Here is a 19100-nt window from a genome sequence, read left to right as displayed (position 1 = left end):
TTGAGGTTTTTAACTGCTTAAACATACAAACAATGCAACATTGTGATAAAAGAATGGCTCCTTCCTTGGAAAATGTTTGTATTTACCTGACTTGGAAATTAACATGTTTGACAATATTGGTTTCTAATCAGCAGATCTGTACTCATTAATGGTTGGTAACAATACATTTTGTTAACTTGTGTTTTCATTATTTGTTAAACCCAGGAAATTTAGTTGTGTGCCATTGTTTAAACCGATTGTCCAGAACTGATAATGGCAGGTACTGAAGGAGATTTAAACTTCTGGGCAGGAGAAGGACAGTCCACTGAGAACGCTGCCAAGATACTTGGACAGAGCACAGGGGCTCGCAGGCAAATGAGGGTACGTGGCTGGCATGACGTGAGGCACAAGGACGGCAACACTTACTTCCAGGGAGGAAGATACAGCTCCACAAGGAGACACCAGTTGTGGGTCCAGCGAAAGAGGGAAGCTGCATGAAAGGACCAAGCAAAGCTGGCAGACGAGAAATAAGGCGTGCCGAGGTCACAGCAACACAAGGAGCCCAGAGTGGAAAAAAAGGAATGACGAAGAGACGCTGACAGGGATTCAACAATTTCGCAAAACTTCTGTTGGGAAACGAGTGTCCGGTGAACAGGGAGCATCAGTTACTGCACTACGGCCATGTGGCATGTTTCCCTGAGGGTGATCCAGCTTGTAAGATTCTCATTGTTGGGGACCCGACTGGCTGTACCAGGCCAAGGGGTCACCCACGTAACACCTGGCTGTGGCAGATAGAGGGTCATTTCCAGAGGGTGGGACTGGACTGCGTGTGTGCCTGGGAGGTTGCAAACCGGGATCCCGAGTTATTTCAACGTGTAGTGGGTGTGGCAATGTGATGTACCAGTGCATGCTCGCCAACTTGACTTGACTTGACTTTCAAGCTCTGCTGTGTTGTTAGGATTTACAAATTAACTTGCACAATGAAACTATTTAAAGATCATGAAAGATAATTCCTTGTCATCCCTAGGGGTATGTGCTTATGAACACTCAAATGATTTATTTGAAGTCACGTGTTTAATGAATGTGGAATTCCAAGAAATGACGACAGACCAACTGCTTCTTAATTTAAAACCAGAAGCTCACCTCTAGTTAAGATTCACAAGCACCTTGAAGCGCTCAGAATAAGAATGAACAAAACAGCAAGCAAGTAAGAGAAATGATATTATTTCTTCATTGTCTAACATTTAAGTACAGAGATGACAATTAAATTCAACAGCACAATTTTAAATTGATTATGCTGTCATTGCTGTATCTGTTAGTTTTTAAGGATTTCATTTTCTATGCTAAAATTTCCTATTGGAATTAAAAGCCTCAATTTTTAAACTTCTTGTGTATTCAAAACTCAGCTTCTCCTTTTGTTTAAGTGCAATTAATAATCAAACAGAATTGATAACAATCTTGCACTTCACTGTTAAATTCCCCAAAACAAGGTGAATTTTTACCTGAAAATATTTTTTATCACTTTAATCAGTAAGTAGAGCAACCCTTGTAGTTGCTTGCTCTTAAAATGTTCCTTCAAACTCTTCACCTTAGTACTTTCTGTAGGTGTTCTCCGTCTCCTTTTACTTTCCTTGTCTCTTTCTCAGTGTCAGTCAGGCTTGGGAACAAATGTCCTGGTAATAAATGGCTCAATAGTTTACAAACAGGGTCTCTGAATGCTTTACAATGAGCCACTAGACAACACATGGGAGTTCACGGACACCGAGAGGGTCGTGAGGGAGGGAACGTAGATGTGGCAGAGCCTGCTTTGCTAATGGCCAGAGTGACTTGAAAGGTCATCAGCAGCAGCAATTTGTCAGTTTCAGCTTGGAACTTTTAAGCACACAAAGCAGGCAGTGCCTTGGACAGCTAAAACTATTGTAAAGCTTATAAAGTTACAGTATTGATTATTATATTGTGATGTGTGAGTCTCTGTCCAGCACCCCAAAACGCGTGGCTGTGTCTCAGTACTTGTCTATTGTCTTATAAGGGGTCTCTTGAAGTAAATCACGGCGGACTATGCAGAGGTCGCTACCAAAGTCCAACAGTGCAGAGAATTCCCATCCAGCCAACGTAATAGAGACCTTAAAATTGTCCTCTTTTAACATCTTGGGGGAAACTTGCAAGCCGCATTCCTGGGCCAGATTAATAGCCATTGTTTGTGCAGGTGGGAGGTGACACTCCTGAGCCAGATGTCCCAGTTGATCACCTCAAACGCATATGTGTCCAGTGTGAACACCATAGGCGTCTTAGTGCTGGTGACCCTGTAGGTCTGTGCTGGCTGGATTGAAATCGGGGTCAAGCCTGAGTAGCCCCATTGTTTCCACATGAATTGTGCACCCTCTAGTCTGTGGGTCAGATCCAGCAGCGAGTGGACGTTGTTCCGTAGTTCTCGTCTATCCCCAACAGAACTAGATGAATAGTGAGCTTCTCTACAATGCACTCGAAAGGGTCTCCGCGGATCCCACTTTGAATTATGTCCACTAAGCCCTGGATCTGTTCTCGTACAGAGAGATCTGGATCATTATGCCACAGCCGAAACTGGCGCTCCGGAGAAGGATCTGTTACTTCAGGCAATCATAATCATCGAGCCTTTCTGGAGGGAGGTTCCATACGGCTTGGAGGGCTTCTCCGGTTAAAAACTGGGCCAAAATAGATGTCCAGGCTCCCTTATCCCAGCTAATCAAAAACACTTAGGGTCGTCTGAGAGAGCCATCTTCGGCAGTACATCTCGTGGCCACACCAAGGCATGGGCAGCTGCCAGAGCCTCATCATGCTCTGGGTTTTGCTGTACTTCTTAGGGATCCATTGTGCAAGGACCCCACTTCTGGTACCATGTGATGTGTGTGTCCCTGTCTTGCACCCCAAAACACAAGGCTGAGTCTCAGTAATTTAACAAGACCAGCTTAATTCAGCTTGAAACAGGAACAGCACAGTTATTTATTGTAGCGGGATCTGCCAATCTCCTATAAACAGACACAGCAGACAGGCAGGGTTATGGCCAAGTAATTTGCCAAGTAATCCTGTTCCCTGAATTTCTTCTTTTTTTTTTCTTTTTTTATTAATTGTATTGCAATCCATACAAATCAATCAAGTTTTTACAAAAAGAAAAATTGAGTTAAGGACAAATCGATCCCCACCCCTGACAGAGACAGCATGCCAAATGGCATGAAATTTAAGGCTTGTAAACATACCTAAATTAATAAATTCTCTGTGCTTTATAAACTTATTTTAAAATATTACTGATTAGATCCTGCCATGTTTTGAAAAAAGTCTCTACGGATCCTCTAACTGAGTATTTGATTTTTTCCAATTTCAAATAATATAACACATCGTTTTCCCACTGACTTAAAAGAGGAGAGTTTGGGTTCTTCCAGCTTATCAGAATAAGTCTGCGTGTCAAAAGTGTAGTGAATGCAATCACAGTTTGTTTGTCTTTCTCCACTTTAAGCCCCTCTGGAAGAACCCCAAACACAGCTGTTAATGGGTTAGGAGGGATTGTGAGTCCAAGGCTGTCTGAAAGGTAATTAAAAATTTTTGTCCAGAATGGTGTTAATTTGGTGCAGGCCCAGAACATGTGACCTAGTGAGGCTGGGACTTGATCGCAACGTTCGCAGGTTGGATCTCGCCCTGGAAACATTTTGGAGAGTTTTAGTCGAGACAGATGTGCTCGATATATAATTTTGAGTTGTATAATTGTATGCTTTGCGCATATGGAGCTCGAGTGAATTCTCTGCATTGCTACTTTTCACTCCTTTTCTAATATGTTAATTGAGAGATCTTTTTCCCAGTGTCCTCTTGGATCTTTGAAAGGGAGGGATTATAAAATGATTTTATATATTGTAGAGATGGTGTCTAAGTCCTTGAGATTGAGCAATATTTTTTCCAGCATGGATGAGGGTGCAAGATGAGGAAAATCGGAAGGTTCTGTTTAACAAAGTTTCTGATTTGAAGATAGTGAAAGAAATGTGTAGTTGGAATGTTAAATTTGGAATGTAATTGTTCATAGGATGCAAAGACGTTGTCTATATAAAGATCTCTAAGCAAGTTAATTCCAAATTTTTTCCAGATATTAAAAACTGCATATGTTTGCGAAGGTTGAAAGAGGTGGTTCTCTTGCAGAGGTGCCACAGATAGAAGCTTCTCCGTCTTAAAATGCTTTCTACATTGGTTCCAGATTCTAAGTGAGTGGAGCACAATTGGGTTATTAGTGTATTGCCGATAACGTGTGTTTATTGGAGCACAGAGCAAGGAATACAAAGAAGTACTGCAGGATTTTACTTCTATTGCGGACCAAGCCTGTGGATGTTCTTCTATTTGTGTCCAGGTTCTTATCGCCTGTATATTTGCTGCCCAGTAATAAAACTGGAAGTTAGGTAGAGCCATGCCGCCTTCTGCCTTTTGTTTTTGTAGGGTTGCTCTTTGGATGCGTGGATGTTTTGAATTCCAAATAAATTAGGTTATTGTTGAATCTAATTGCCTAAAGAATGATTTATTAATGTATATTGGAATGTTTTGAAATAAAAAAAGGAACTTAGGAAGAATATTCATCTTAACAGTGTTAATTCTTCCAGCTAGTGCTTAATTTTTTCCATGCAGACGGCAAGACCAGTAAGACCAGCTTAATTCAACTTGAAACAGGAACAGCACGGTTATTTATTCTAGCGGGATCTGCCACTCTCCTATTCACAGACACAGCAGACAGGCAGGGTTATGGCCAAGTTATTTGCCAAGTAATCCTGTTCCCTGAATTTCTAATGTTCTTTACATAAGCAATCGATGACAGGCGCTTATAGTGCAACCGTGATCTGCTCAGATTTGTTTTCGCTGTGAGCCGCTGCAGCTCTGGGAGCCTCCTGTTGCTCTGGCAATGGCTATGGAGTCCATAGCAGTAGTAATAATGGTCTAAATCCTTTTGTTCAAGAGCTCTGTCTTCTTCAGGAATAGACAATAAAACTGCTCTGTTGTTACTCACCCACTTGGTAAGGTGAAATCCACCTCCGAGGCATAGAGTTTGGACGTTCATTGCCAGCTTTATAGCTTGTTCTTCTGTAGCCACCAACCTTAAGCAGTCATCCACATAGAAATGATTGAGTGCGGTGTTAACAGCTTCCCCAGGAAATGTATCTCTGGCATCTCCAGCTGTTCTACACAAAGCATAAGAAGCACAACTGGGTGAAGAAGTAGCACCAAAAAGATATACTGTCATTTTAAATTCTTCCAGGTCTTTGCTTAGATTGCCTTCAGGCCACCATAACAAGTGTAAATGATCAGTGTCTTTATCTGGGACTTTAACTTGGTAGAACACTAAGTTAATGTTTGCCATTAGGGCTTCTGGCTCCTTTCTGAATCTTGTATGGACACCAAGTGAGGGTGTTAGTTAAGTCAGGATCTTTCAGTAGTTGTTCATTAAGTGGTCCCCTGGTACGTGGCTGTGCAATCAAAGACCACTCATATCTTATTTTTCTTTGGATAATCCACACCATAGTGAGAAATGTACCACACCCTGCCTTCATTGCAATTCAGGCTTTCTTTGGGTACCTTCACAACGTAACCCTTGTTGATAATGTCTTTCATGAAGGCTTTATAGTCTTCATGGAAACTTGCATTTTTGCTCAGTTTTTTTTTGAGACCAATAGCACACTGTTCAGCAATACAGCGATTAAGCACTTTGAGCTACTGTTTGTATGAAAATGTGCTATATAAATAAATGTTGTTGTTGTTGTTGTTGTTGATTGTTTGGCATTTTAAGTGTTTCATCCATCAAAGGCAAATTTAAACAATAGTGGCCACCTACCAGACTCGCAGATTCTGAGGCTGTGCGCATGAACTTGATGTCCTCCTGTGACATTTCCTCTTTCTCTTCACAGCTGCACTCTGGGAAATCTGTGTTTTACTGTTGCAGCAACATATCCTCAATTTCTGATATTGACACGCGATTACCGTAAATCCCGTTCTATAAGCCTAGAATTTCGTCCTAGATTTTTGGCTTGGAGTTTGGGGGTCGGTTTATACAACGAGTATCGTTTCAGATTCAAGATTTCCAGCGCAATGCCGGTTTTGCCGATGAATACGGAAGTAAATAATGACGAAACCACAGAGCCATCTTTCAGATGAAGAAGTAACTTTGCATGCCGGTACTTTAAATTAAATAAAGAATTTATTCAAAAAAGTGTTTTAGTTGTTGATTTTTTAATAAAATTTATAATAAATTATCGGGAAGTTTAAAATAAAAATTTTTGTTTTGATTTACAACCAACATCTTGCATTACAACCCGAATGCGGTCACGTGTATCCACTTGCGTGATTGTAAACAAACAACCGAGAGCGTTAAGTCAGTAGCGTCAGTCGGAGCCCAGATACATGTGTTTGTGGATGTAATTTCGGTCATTGCTGTGATTTACCTATATATATAATTCATTAAGACCATGCAAGCAAGACACATAATTGCTAAGGAAGGAAGAGAAGGTAAAGAAAGCGATCACAATCGAAACGAAGATGGAAATTGTGTGGAAATATGAGAGTGCTGTTCGTGTGACCGACCTCGCTAATATGTACAGCATGTCGAAATCTACCATCTCGACAATTTTACAAAGAAAAGATTTGCATAAGGAGGCTCCTTCTAAACAATAACCACCTTCCGTTTCATTCTCCTCCTCCTCCCTTTCTGCAGCCCAAAGATGTCAAATTAAATGGTGAGTATAGTATGAAATTGTTTCTAGAATAGAATGCCTTTTATTGTCACTATACACATCTACAATGAGATTAAAAGCAGCTCCTTCAGTGCAGAAAAAAAGTTCTGTATAGGGCTTGTATGGTTGTTTTTTTAGCCTTAGCATAACGCCGGATCTGCGGCCCCGCTTCTGCTTTCTTTCCCTCCTCCGTCTGTGTCGTCTCCTAGACCCGACAACAATCCACGGAGAGCCCGCTGGTCTCGCTATGTTGTCTGGGATGTTGTGCGTGTGATGAAAAACACTCGAAACAGATGTCTGGCTCTGGACACCAATGTCTATAAGGTTCTGACGGGTGTAGAGGATGTTCGCCGAACCGATCGTGCACAAACAAGCAAAAAAAAGTACAAAACAACAAAGAGTGCACTGAAAGGAGAGCTCTGAGCTGCTGCGACCATGCGCGCCGCCATGCTCCTAGCTTAATCTAGCCTACTTCTGGTAGGCTAGGCACTTTTTATAACTTTTGGTTAGTACATTAGAAAAATTATTGGTGTTTTCGTAAATTATGCACATTATACAACCCTTTTTTATTATGAAAAGGTTAAGTAAGTGTTGCAGTGGGAGATTTGGAACGCATTATGGGTTAGCTTTCGCGAACGAATTAAGTTCGTAAGTCAAGGGTCCACTGTATTGCGCATTTAAGTTTTTCAAATTTATAACGAGTCTCAGGAAATCCACCCGGTGATGTACCATATTTGCGTATATAGTTTCAACACAAAGGTTTCATTTTACCAAACTTCTCCGCAATCACTTCCTGGTTTCCATCAAAAATGCCGGCAGTCTCAAATTCTCGCCGATAAACATGATAAATATACCTGAAGAGACACTTTTAAGGAAATTTAGAAAATTTTGCTTGGAGAAGGGGGTTGGCTTAAATACCGGTCATCGGCAAATACATGTAATTTAGTAGGTAGAGAAGGGGGTCGGCTAATGTACCGAGTCGGCTTGTATTCCGGGATCTACGGTAATTGAATGTTTGGGCAGCTTACCACTGTTTGGTGAGGTCATCTATCTCTTTGTATGGTCCACCAACCACCCATCCAAGAGCAGTCTTCACAGCCATCTCCTTGGCTAGGTATGATTCACGACTGTTTGAAGATTTCTGAGTAGTTGATTCCTATTAAAAGATCAACTTCAGAGTCAATGCGAGATTGACGTACCTCTTTAAGATATGCCCACTTATCGATATCCTCTTGTATTGAAATACTTTCTGTGTTCACTGGAATGGAGACCTGCGTAAAGACCTTTGCTCAATCAATATATTGATCATCATTGAGACCACAGACTTGTAAATCTGATAAGACAGAACATTTGGTTAGCATTTTCGAATCATCATCATAGTTACTCATAGTTTTGATAGCAGTAAAGTGTTGTACCGTGTTAGCCATAGATTGAAACAGGAGAAAGTAGAGTGAAATGACAGCTTTTATTAGCTAACGAAATAGATTACAAAAGCAAGCTTTCGAGGCAGCTAAGGCCCCTTCATCAGGTAAGGTGTAATACAGAAACTGGAGTTCCCTGTGTTTATATAGACACTAGGACAAGAAACAACATTGATAAACCTTTAAGTGAGACATCTTAGCTAAGTCAAGTTGGGGAGCATGCACTGGTATAGCGTGTTGCTGCACCCACCACACGACGAAACAACTTGGGATCCTGGTTGGCAACCCCCCAGGCAGACACTCAGTTTAATCCCACCCTCCAGAAATTACCCTCTATCTGCCACAGCCAGGTGTTACGTGGGCGACACATTGGCCTGGTCCAGCTACTCGGGTCCCCAACAATGAGGATCCTATGAGCCAGATCACCCTCTGGTAATCGCACTACATGGCCATAGTGCCGTAACTGACACTTCTTCACAATGCAGGTCATGTGCCTCATTCGGGACTCCATGAGCAACACAAAGTCAAACCAGCAGTACCCAAGAATTCTCCAATGAAAAACAGTACTGAAGGAGTCCAGTCTTTATCTCAGGTCACTCCACTCTGTTTAAATTGTTGGCCTTGTTTCATTCCAGGTAAAGTGTGTATGATAGCCCTGCAAAGTGTCTTTTGAAAGATGCTTGGTAAAGTAAAATTACATAGACTAGCAAACTGTTATTGATGATGACATGGATATTTCCATCCATGGCGTCCTGATAAGCCAGAGCCGGTCCTAGATTCATCTGGCAAAAAGGCAAGATTAAGGCCTAGATAGAAAGGTAGAAAGAAGTTTACTAGCACACTCCCACATGAAACCACACTCTCGAATTCCGACCATGTCAGTCAACCTTCTTCTTCTTCTTTTGGCTGCTCCCATTAGGGGTCGCCACAGCGGATCATCTTCTTCCATACCTTTCTGTCCTCTGCATCTTGGTCTGTTACACCCATCACCTTCGTGTCCTCTCTCACCACATCCATAAACCTTTTCTTAGGCCTTCCTCTTTTTCTCTTGCATGGCAGCTCAATCCTTAGCATCCTTCTCTCAGTATACCCAGCATGCATCTCTCCACTGTACATATCCAAACCAACGCAATCTCGCCTCTCTGACTTTGTCTCCCAACCATCCCACCTGATGTCCTCATTTCTAATCCTGTCCATCTTCGTTACACCCAATGCAAACCTTACCATCTTTTACTCTGCCACCTCCAGCTCCGTCTCCTGTGCCCCGTCTCCAGCCCATATAACGTAGCTGGTCTCACTACCGTACTGTAGACCTTCCCTTTCACTCTTGCTGATACCCGTCTGTCACAAATCACTCCTGACACTCTTCTCCACCCATTCCACCCTGCCTGCACTCTCTTCTTCACTTCTCTTCCACAGTCCCCGTTACTCAGTAATGTTGATCCCAAGTATTTAAACTCCTCCACCTTCTCCAACTCTACTCCATCATCCTCACCATTCCACTGACCTCCCTCTCATTTACACACATGTATTCTGTCTCGTTCCTACTAACCTTCATTCCTGTCCTCTCTGGAGCAGATCTCCACCTCTCCAGGGTCTCCTCAAACTGCTCCCTACTCTCACTACAGATCACAATGTCATCAGCAAACATCATAGTCCACGGGGACTTCTGTATAATCTCGTCTGTCAGCCTGTCCATCACCATTGCAAATAAGAAAGGACTCAGAGCTGATCCCTGATATAATCCCACCTTCGTCACTCCTACCGCAGACCTCACCACTGTCACACTTCCCTCGTACATATCCTGTACAACTCTTACGTACATCTCTGCCACTCCCGACTTCTTCATACAATACCACAGCTCCTCTCGAGGCACCCTGTCATGTGCTTTCTCCAGGTCCTCAAAGACGCAATGCAACTCCTTCTGGCCTTCTCTAAACTTCTCCATCAACATCCTCAGAGCAAACATCACATCTGTGGTGCTCTTTCTTGGCATGAAGTCATCCTGCTGCTCACTAATCATCACCTCACTTCTTAACTGAGCTTCCATTACTCTTTCTCATAACTTCATGCTGTGGCTCATCAATTTTATCCCCCTGTAGTTATTGCAGTCCTGCACATCCCCCTTATTCTTAAATATCGGCACCAGTAATAACATAGTATATCTCCCCAACACTAAGGATCCTCCTAAACCCCAGCATTCCGTTATAAACAAATTAAACTCTTTCACTAGGATAGATTTATCTGATTTACAAAAATAATATCTCAATTAAAACCTCCACCTCGTTCCTTGACCCAATACCAACAAATTATTTCAAAGAAGTATCGGGCGTGCTAATTGATAATGTTCTTGACACAGTAAATTTGTCATTAGATACGGGGGTCTTCCCAGACTGTCTTAAGACTGCTGTAGTTAAACCCCTACTTAAGAAACATAATCTCGACCCCTCGGCTCTTGAAAATTTTAGACCCATCTCTAACCTGCCTTTCTTAAGTAAAGTTCTGGAGAAGGCAGTCATTATGCAGTTAAATGACCACCTCAATAAACATGCTATTTTTGATAAATTTCAGTCGGGTTTTAGAACAAATCACAGCACAGAAACTGCACTCGTTAAAGTAGTAAATGATTTGCGGGTAAATGCAGACAGAGGCCATTTATCTGTTCTCATCCTCTTAGATCTGAGTGCTGCATTTGACACCATTGATCACAACATTCTTAGAAATCGCCTTAGTCAATGGGTGGGCCTCCCTGGCAGGGTCTTAAATTGGTTTAAATCCTACCTGACAGGGAGAAAATTCTTTGTTAATTGTGGAAATTACAACTCAAAGTCACATGATATTCTATATGGTGTTCCACAAGGCTCTCTCCTGGGTCCGCTGCTCTTCTCAATCTACATGCTTCCATTAGGTCAGATTATCTCAGGGCACAACGTGAGCTACCACAACTATGCTGATGACACGCAGCTGTACTTATCAATAGCACCTGATGACCCCGACTCTCTCGATTCACTAACACAATGTCTGACTTGTATCTCAGAATGGATGAATAGTAATTTTCTCAAGTTAAATAAAGAGAAAACTGAAATCTTAGTGATTGGCAAGAATGGATACAATGAGGCTATTAGAAATAAACTGGATACATTAGAATTAAAAGTCAAGACGGAGGTAAAAAACTTAGGGATAATTGTTGACTGTAATCTAAATTTTAAATCACATATTAATCAGATCACTAGGACGGCATGCCCAGAGGGGACTGGGCAGTCTAATGGTCTGGAATCCCTACAGATTTTATTTTTTTCTCCAGCCGTCTGGAGTTTTCTTTTTTTCTGTCCACCCTGACCATTGAACCTTACTCTTATTCTATGTTAAATAATGCTGACTTATTTTATTTTATTACTGTGTCTTTTATTTTTCTATTTCTTCATTATGTAAAGCAATCTGAGCTACTTTTTGTATGAAAATGTGCTATATAAATAAATGTTGTTGTTGTTGTTGTAGTACACTCCTTCTCCATTCCTCAGGCATCCTCTCACTTTCCAAGATTCCATTAAACAATCTGGTTAAAAACTCCATTGCCATCTCTCCTAAACACCTCCATGCTTCCACAGGTATGTCATCTGGACCAACAGCCTTTCCATTGTTCATCCTCTTCATAGCTGTCTTTACTTCCTCCTTGCTAATCCGTTGCACTTCCTGATTCACTATCTCCATATCATCCAACCTCTTCTGTCTCTCTCGTTCTCTTTATTCATCAGCCTCTCAAAGTACTCGTTCAATCTGCTCAACACACTCTCCTCGCTAGTGAGTACGTTTCCATCTTTATCCTTTACCACACTAACCTGCTGCACATCTTTCCCAGCCCCGCCCCTCTGTCTCACCCACCGGTCCTTTTCTCCCTCCTTAGTGTCCAACCTCTCATACAACGCATCATACTCCTTTTCTTTAGCCTTCACCACCTCTCTCTTCACCTTGCGCCTTATCTCCTTGTACTCTTGTCTACTTTCTGCATCTCTCTGACTATCCCACTTCTTCTTTGCCATCCTCTTCCTCTGTATACTCTCCTGTATTTCCTCATTCCACCACCAGGTTTCCTTTTCCTCCTTCCTCTGTCCAGATGTCACGCTAAGCACCCTTCTAGCTGTCACCCTTACTACATCTGCTGTAGTTTCCCAGCTGTATGGTAACTCTTCACAACCACCCAGTGCCTTTCTCACCTCCTCCCTAAACTCAACCTTGCAGTCTTCCTTTTTCATCTTCCACCATTTGATCCTTAGCTCTCCCCTCACTCTCTTCCTCTTCTTGATCTTCAACATCATCCTACAGACCACCATCCTACGCTGCTTAACTACACTTTCCCCTGCCACCACTTTGCAGTCTTCAATCTCCTTCAGATTGACTCTTCTGCATAGGATGTAATCCACCTGTGTGCATCTTCCTCCACTCTTGTCAGTCACCCTATGTTCCTCCCTCTTCGTATTCACCACAGCCATGTCCATCCTTTTGATACAATCCACTATCCTCTGACCTTCTTCATTCCTCTCCTTGACACCATATCTACCCATCACCTCCTCGTCTCCTCTGTTCCCTTCACCAACATGTCCATTGAAATCCGCTCCAATCACCACTTTCTGTCCCTTGGGTACACTGTCAATCACTTCATCCAACTCGCTCCAAAAATCTTCTTTCTTACCCATTGCACACCCAACCTGCGGTGCATATGCACTAACAACATTCATCATCACACCTCCAATTTCCAGCTTCATAATCATCACTCTGCTTGACACTCTTTTCACCTCCAAAACACTCTTGACATGCTGTTCCTTCAGAATAACTCCTACTCCATTTCTCCTACTATCCACACCATGATAGAACAATTTTAATCCACCTCTGACCCACCTGGCCTTACTCCCCTTCCAATTAGTCTCCTGCATGCACAATATATCAACCTTCCTTCTCTCCATCATGTCTGCTAACTCTCTCCCCTTACCAGTCATACTGCCAACATTCAAAGTTTCTACCCTTAGTTCCACTCTCTTTACCTTCCTTCTCTCATCCTGCCTCCGGACACGTCTCACCCTCTTCTTCTTCTTTTTCTTCTTTGGCCAACAGTAGTCCAATTTCCGCCAACACCCTGTTGGCTAATAGTACTGGTGGCGGTCGTTGTTAACCCGGTGCTCGACTGATCCAGTATGGAAGTTTGTATCATTGTCCGCATATTGATTTGACTTTAAAATGATGAAGGGAATTGGACAAGTGACTTTAAAATGAGTTCACCAAGAATGACACAGTTAGACACTTGTGAAAAGGAAATTTCACACAAACATGAGAAAGTTTTTCTTTATACAGAGAACCACAGATACGTGGAATAAATGACCAAGTAGTGTGGTGGAGAGGAGGACTTTAGGGACTTTCAGAACTTGACTTGATGTTTTTTTAGAAGAATTAAGTGGACACAACTGGCAGGCTTTGTTGGGCTGAATGGCCTGTTCTCGTCTAAATTGTTCTAATGTTCTAATTTTCACTCTTCTTCCTCACTGCAACCCTGCATTAGACTTAAAAAGATAAGAGAATGTAGAAAATTGTTATGATTGTAATAAACGACTGACTTTATATCATTTATGTGCTTAATTTCACAGGCAGGGAGGGTCACCTCAGGATGGCTCACCTTTGGAGATGGCTGCCCTTGGCCGACCCTTCCAGGTGGGGATGCTCTATGACTGTCGCACTGACTCGCTCATTCCAGGTAAGAGCAAAGACTGTCATTAAAAAACAAAAAAACCTGCAGTGGTATTTTAGAATCAAACTTTGATGTAAATCACGATTTTAATTGAGCTCATTGTTTCTGTTAAATGTTCTTTTCACCAGGTGTCACTCTGTGGGACTTGGAAAACCTTAAGAAGAACCTCAACATTAAACCACAGAAGAAAACACAATTGAAGGTCATCACTTCAGACTCCTTAGATGAGAAAACCTCCATCTTAAATTTGACAGCCTCCCTTAAAGCGAGCTTCTTGTGTGGCTTGATTGAGGTTGATGGGTCTGCCAAATACCTCAATGACACCAAATCATCCAAACGTCAGTCCAGGGTCACCCTGCACTACAGCACGACCACCAGAATGGAGCAGCTCAGCATGAGCCACTTGGGGAATCAGAACGTCGACTATCCAGAAGTGTTTGAGCAGAAATCAGCCACCCATGTTGTCACGGCCGTGCTGTACGGAGCTCAGGCTTTTTTTGTATTTGATCAAAGCAGCTCTAAAGAAGAAGAGAGACAGGAGATTAAAGGAAAATTAGCTCTAACGATAACAAAATTTATATCAGTAAAAGCAAAAGGAGACTTAAAAATGACAGATGAGGAGAAGAAAACCACTGACCATCTTAACTGCACATTTTACGGTGATTTTGCCCTTGATCACAATCCTGCCAGCTTCCAGGAGGCCATGGAGATTTACACCGAATTGCCAACAAAACTTGGCAAAGATTATGAGCTTGCTGTGCCCATCCAGGTTTGGCTGTACCCGCTGAAATATCTCGATTCACAAGCTGCTCAGCTGGTAAGAGACATCAGTGTGGCACTGGTGTCCAAATCTCAGGAGGTCCTGGAGGAGATAGACGAGCACATCATGAGGTGTAATGACATCATGAAGGACAGTGTTGTCAATAAATTTCCTGAAATTGGGAAAACCACAGACCAGTTCAAATCAATACTTAATCTATTTAAGTGTATTTTCCAAAGAGATCTGGTGAGTGTCTTGCCAAGTATCAGGGGAGGTGGTGCAAATGAGAAAGACCTGGCAGACATCCTGAAGAAGAAGGAAGAGTCACCATTCAAGAGGTGGGCCATAACAACATGGCTGGATAAAAGAGAAAAGGAAATCACCATGCTGAGTAGTTTCTTAAATCAAATTAAAAAAAGGAATGTGAATATTGTTATAAATAATCTGGATGCATTGCTTTATGACACTAGCATTGACAATATTGTCTGCTTGACTTTCACTTCACTCCATGTGTGTCAGTCATACATGTCAGAAATGGAGAGCTACCTTCAGGCCCCTTCTAGAGAGTCCTCAGATAAATCATTTGAGCCAAGTGAAGAGTTAATCATCGAGAAGTTTAGACAGCATTCCCGAAGTTTCATTGAGTTTGCTGAAATTAACCAAGACAACGAGACAATGAGATTTCTCGTCCACTCCAAGCCTGATGCTGATTATCTTGGGGCGACGATTTATCTATATCAGTCTGGGCAGCTCAAAAACCGTGACTTTCATATTCCATCAAAACCTGAGCCTCTTGTGGTCGACTCCCAAACATTATTTGCCATAACCCTAAAATTAAGACCCCTAAAGTCTGACTCAGAAGTGTACAGAGTGGAATATAGGCAAAATGAAGATGAAGAGTGGGAGACTGTGGACACAAGCAATAAAAATGAAATCATTACGATTACAAAGTTACTTCCAGGTTCAACATATCAACTCAGACACAGAGCTGTTTGTCAAGTGGGTGTGAGTCAGGCCAGTGATATGATTGAGGTAAAGATACCACCTGCCAAACATCATCCAGCTAAACTTGCTATAAAACAAAAATGTCAGGAGATAAAAGATCGAAATCCTAGACTTTACCTTTTGCCTTTAAAATCAGACTTCATAAACAACGAGAAAAAGATAAGAAAATGTACCTTTGGAGAAAGAACATCCAACAAACCTGGAAAAACTATTATGGTCCTCGGGGCAACAGGTTCTGGCAAATCCACCCTGATCAATGCAGTGGTCAACTACATCTTAGGTGTCCAGTGGGAGGACGACTTCAGGTTCAAGTTAATCCATGAAGAAACATCTAGAAGTCAAGCTGAAAGCCAGACATCTGCAGTGACTGTCTATAAAATGAATTACCAGGATTGTTTTAAGGTCCCATACTCCTTAACTATAATCGACACACCAGGTTTTAGAGACACCACAGGAATTCAGCGGGACAAACAAATCACTGAGCAGATACGAGAATGTTTATCATCCCCACAGGGTGTCCAGCACATTAACGCAGTGTGTTTTGTAGTTCAGGCCTCCCAAGCTCGACTGACTCACACACAGAAGTACATCATTGACTCCATTTTGTCCATTTTTGGTAAAGACATAGCCAATAACATCCTAGTCCTGATCACATTTGCAGATGGACAGCGTCCACCAGTTCTTGATGCCATCACGGAGTCTAACATCCCGCTCCCAAAAGATGACAAAGGGAGACCTCTTTTTTTCAAATTTAATAATTCAGCCCTTTTTGCTAATAATGACGAGACTAATAGCAGTGATGGTCTGATGTTTGACAAAATGTTTTGGGACATGGGTGCAAAGAGCATGGAGAAGTTTTTTGATTCCTTAGAGAATATGGATGACAAAAGTTTAGCACTGACAAACGAGGTGCTTAAGGAGCGCAGACACTTGGAGACGATAGTGGAAGGACTGTGGTCTCAAATTAAAGTTGGATTGATTAAATTTGAACAAATTAAACAAACTAACGACATTTTAAATAAGCACATTACTGACATAGAGAGCAGCAAGGACTTTGAGTATGAAATAGAAGTAACTGAGATAATAAGAGAGAGCATTGCAGGCACCGGCAAGTTCATCACTAACTGTCAGAAGTGCAACTTCACCTGTCATTATCCGTGTTCTTCACCAACAGATGAGAATGGGTTCAGATGTTCTGTTATGAAGGACGGGGTCTGCACTGTTTGTCCTGGTAAGTGTGTGTGCAATGTTCACGTCAGCCAACAGTACAGATTCATCTATGAAACTAAAAAAGTCAAAAAGACGTACGATGAGCTAAAGAAGAAATATGAAAAAGCAAAAGGAGAAAAGATGGCAACTGAGCAAGTGTTGGAGTGGCTTCAGCATGAGCTGGATGTTGTCAAAGAGGAGGTTCATAAACCCAATAAGGACTTTCATGATTGTATTAAACGACTTGAAGAAATCGCCCTCAGACCAAACCCGCTCTCCTCTCCAGAGTACATTGACCTACTCATTCAGGCTGAAGAACAAGAAGCAAAGCCGGGGTGGATGGAGCGAGTGAAGTCACTGCAGGAAGTGAAAGAACAGGCAATGATAATAGAAAAACTCAGCAGAAATGAAGAACTCCTACCAAATGAGCAGAAGAAGCATGATGGTCAAGAAGAAAGGAAGAAAAACAGGGGAAAGGTTTCAGATTTGTTAAGAGCAGCATATAAGGGACATAAAAACCTTTTTGCTTGATTGCTTTTTGTATTATTATTATAAGCTATGAAATGATTTAACGTTGGCTTATTACATTGATGGTGTTTTACAATTATTGCAATTTAGAATAAACACATTTATGTATAACAAATATGCTAAATAGTACAAAATCTGTGATTAAATGGAACATGTGAGCTCCACCATTTCACAAAGCTCGTCATTTCAGTTCTTCAGAGCGTCATGTCTCCAGGGCTGTCTTGTTGTTTTCCGGATTTCTCTTTTAGAAAAGTTGGTGCAACACAGAAGTGCACTTTGAGTGACACAAATGACACAAAAAAATGAGAAATGCTAAGAAAGTGACTAGTAGATATGGTGTTTGTCTAACATAAAACTCTTTATAATTTTAATCTGCTTACACAATAGTATATAATTGTAATTTTATATTTTTCTTTGTTTAATTGTAAAAGTATACAAGTCAAAGTACAATTAAATTGTCTTTATTGATCAAGGTTATCAATTAACTTATTGATTAATTCCAGGCTGTGCTCCTAAAAATTTGGTTTTCTCCTTAATAGACGCACACACAAAGATTGCCATGGGTTTGGTTCTCCTTGGTTGAGATCCCGGCTGCTTGTTCATCTTAACAGGGTCCAGGCCTGCATGTTTCAATGGCAGAGGGTTATAAGAGTAGAGAGAACTGAAAAGAAGTGGACAGCATGGTCTGCTGATGGACAAAAAGCTTTGTGGTTGCAGGATCAGCCATGGAAGACCGTGATCATGGGATCCTCAATGTGACTTTTAATGTGTGCTAAGGGTGTCACATCCTCTGACTTAGAAATCAAGGACTCGGCAGACTGCCAGGAAACATCTAGAGGACTACTTTGGCAGCAGTGTAATCTTTTAAGGGATTTCTGTGATCATGCCATCCCTTAAATCAGGGGTGGGCAAAGTCAGTTCTGGAGGGCCGCAGTGGCTGCAGGTCTTTGCTCCAACCCAACTGCTTAATAAGAAGCTCTTATTGCTCAAGTAACACTTCTGCTTCACTTTAGTGGTCACACTCATTAAGATTTTGAACCCTTATTGCGGATTTTATTCTTAAACAGACCTAGTCTTGGTTTTTAATTGCTCCTAATTAGCAGTAACATGCAAATGAGAAAAGAGACCAGCATTTCTCCATTTAGCTTGTTACTATTGACACCTATGTGTATTTATCATGCACTATTGGGTTTAATTAAATACTTGGAAGGAAAGTGAAGAGAAACAAGTGAAGGACTGAGAATTACTCATCCATTTTAGCCTTCAAATCATTTGGATGATATCCTTAGAAAGGGGAAAAAAAGTCTAGGATATGAGAATGAGCTGACATAACAGAGTTAAAGCACCAACAAGCCATGAAATTAAATTATTGCCAAGCATTGTTTCCTAATTAAGCAACTGGGTTGTAACAAAAATCTGCAGCCACTACGACCCTCCAGGACTGACTTTGAATACATGCGTGTGAATGAGAGGGCGGTCATTGGAATGGTGAGTATGAGGGAGTAGAGTTGGCAAAGGTGGATGAGCTTAAATACTTGTGATCAACAGTACAGAGTAACGGGGAGTGTGGAAGAGAAGTGAAGAAGAGAGTGCAGGCAGTGTGGAGTGAGTGGAGAAGAGTGTCAGGAGTGATTTGTGACAGACGGGTATCAGCAAGAGTGAAAGGGAAGATACAGGACGGTAGTGAGATGTTATATGGGTTGGAGACGGTGGCACAGGAGACAGAGCTG

At 41.7% G+C, this 19100-nt stretch overlaps 2 protein-coding genes across 4 annotated transcripts in view; one reads left to right on the top strand and one right to left on the bottom strand.

Annotated features, from left to right (window-relative positions):
- Positions 1-19100, bottom strand: part of LOC120515261 — a 489908-nt gene that overhangs the window by 132276 nt on the left and 338532 nt on the right. The gene's annotated exons all lie outside the window — the stretch shown is intronic.
- On the top strand, positions 1129-17842 carry LOC120515283. Of its 2 annotated transcripts, none has more exons than XM_039736147.1 (3): positions 1129-1186; positions 13768-13874; positions 13997-17842. In XM_039736147.1, exons 1-3 carry the CDS (start codon positions 1167-1169, stop codon positions 17371-17373), a joined length of 3504 nt encoding a protein of 1167 aa, XP_039592081.1. In that variant the 5' UTR covers positions 1129-1166; the 3' UTR covers positions 17374-17842. The 2 variants fall into 2 exon arrangements, with proteins under 2 accessions (XP_039592081.1, XP_039592090.1); XM_039736156.1 differs by lacking the exon at positions 1129-1186 and adding an exon at positions 11713-11739.

Source organism: Polypterus senegalus, chromosome 1 (assembly GCF_016835505.1).
Source record: "Polypterus senegalus isolate Bchr_013 chromosome 1, ASM1683550v1, whole genome shotgun sequence".
In the NCBI taxonomy this organism is placed as follows: Eukaryota; Metazoa; Chordata; class Cladistia; order Polypteriformes; family Polypteridae; genus Polypterus; species Polypterus senegalus.
The sequence above is the reverse complement of the archived record's forward strand: the minus strand, read 5'-3'. Positions and strand labels throughout refer to the sequence as shown.

Bases quoted from the DNA above. Each gene is read 5' to 3' on its own strand.
- LOC120515283 (XM_039736147.1), top strand. From the start codon at position 1,167: ATGAACAAAACAGCAAGCAA. The intron at 1,187-13,767 runs GTAAGAGAAATG...TTAATTTCACAG, and splicing joins ATGAACAAAACAGCAAGCAA to GCAGGGAGGGTCACCTCAGG. The intron at 13,875-13,996 runs GTAAGAGCAAAG...TCTTTTCACCAG, and splicing joins CACTGACTCGCTCATTCCAG to GTGTCACTCTGTGGGACTTG.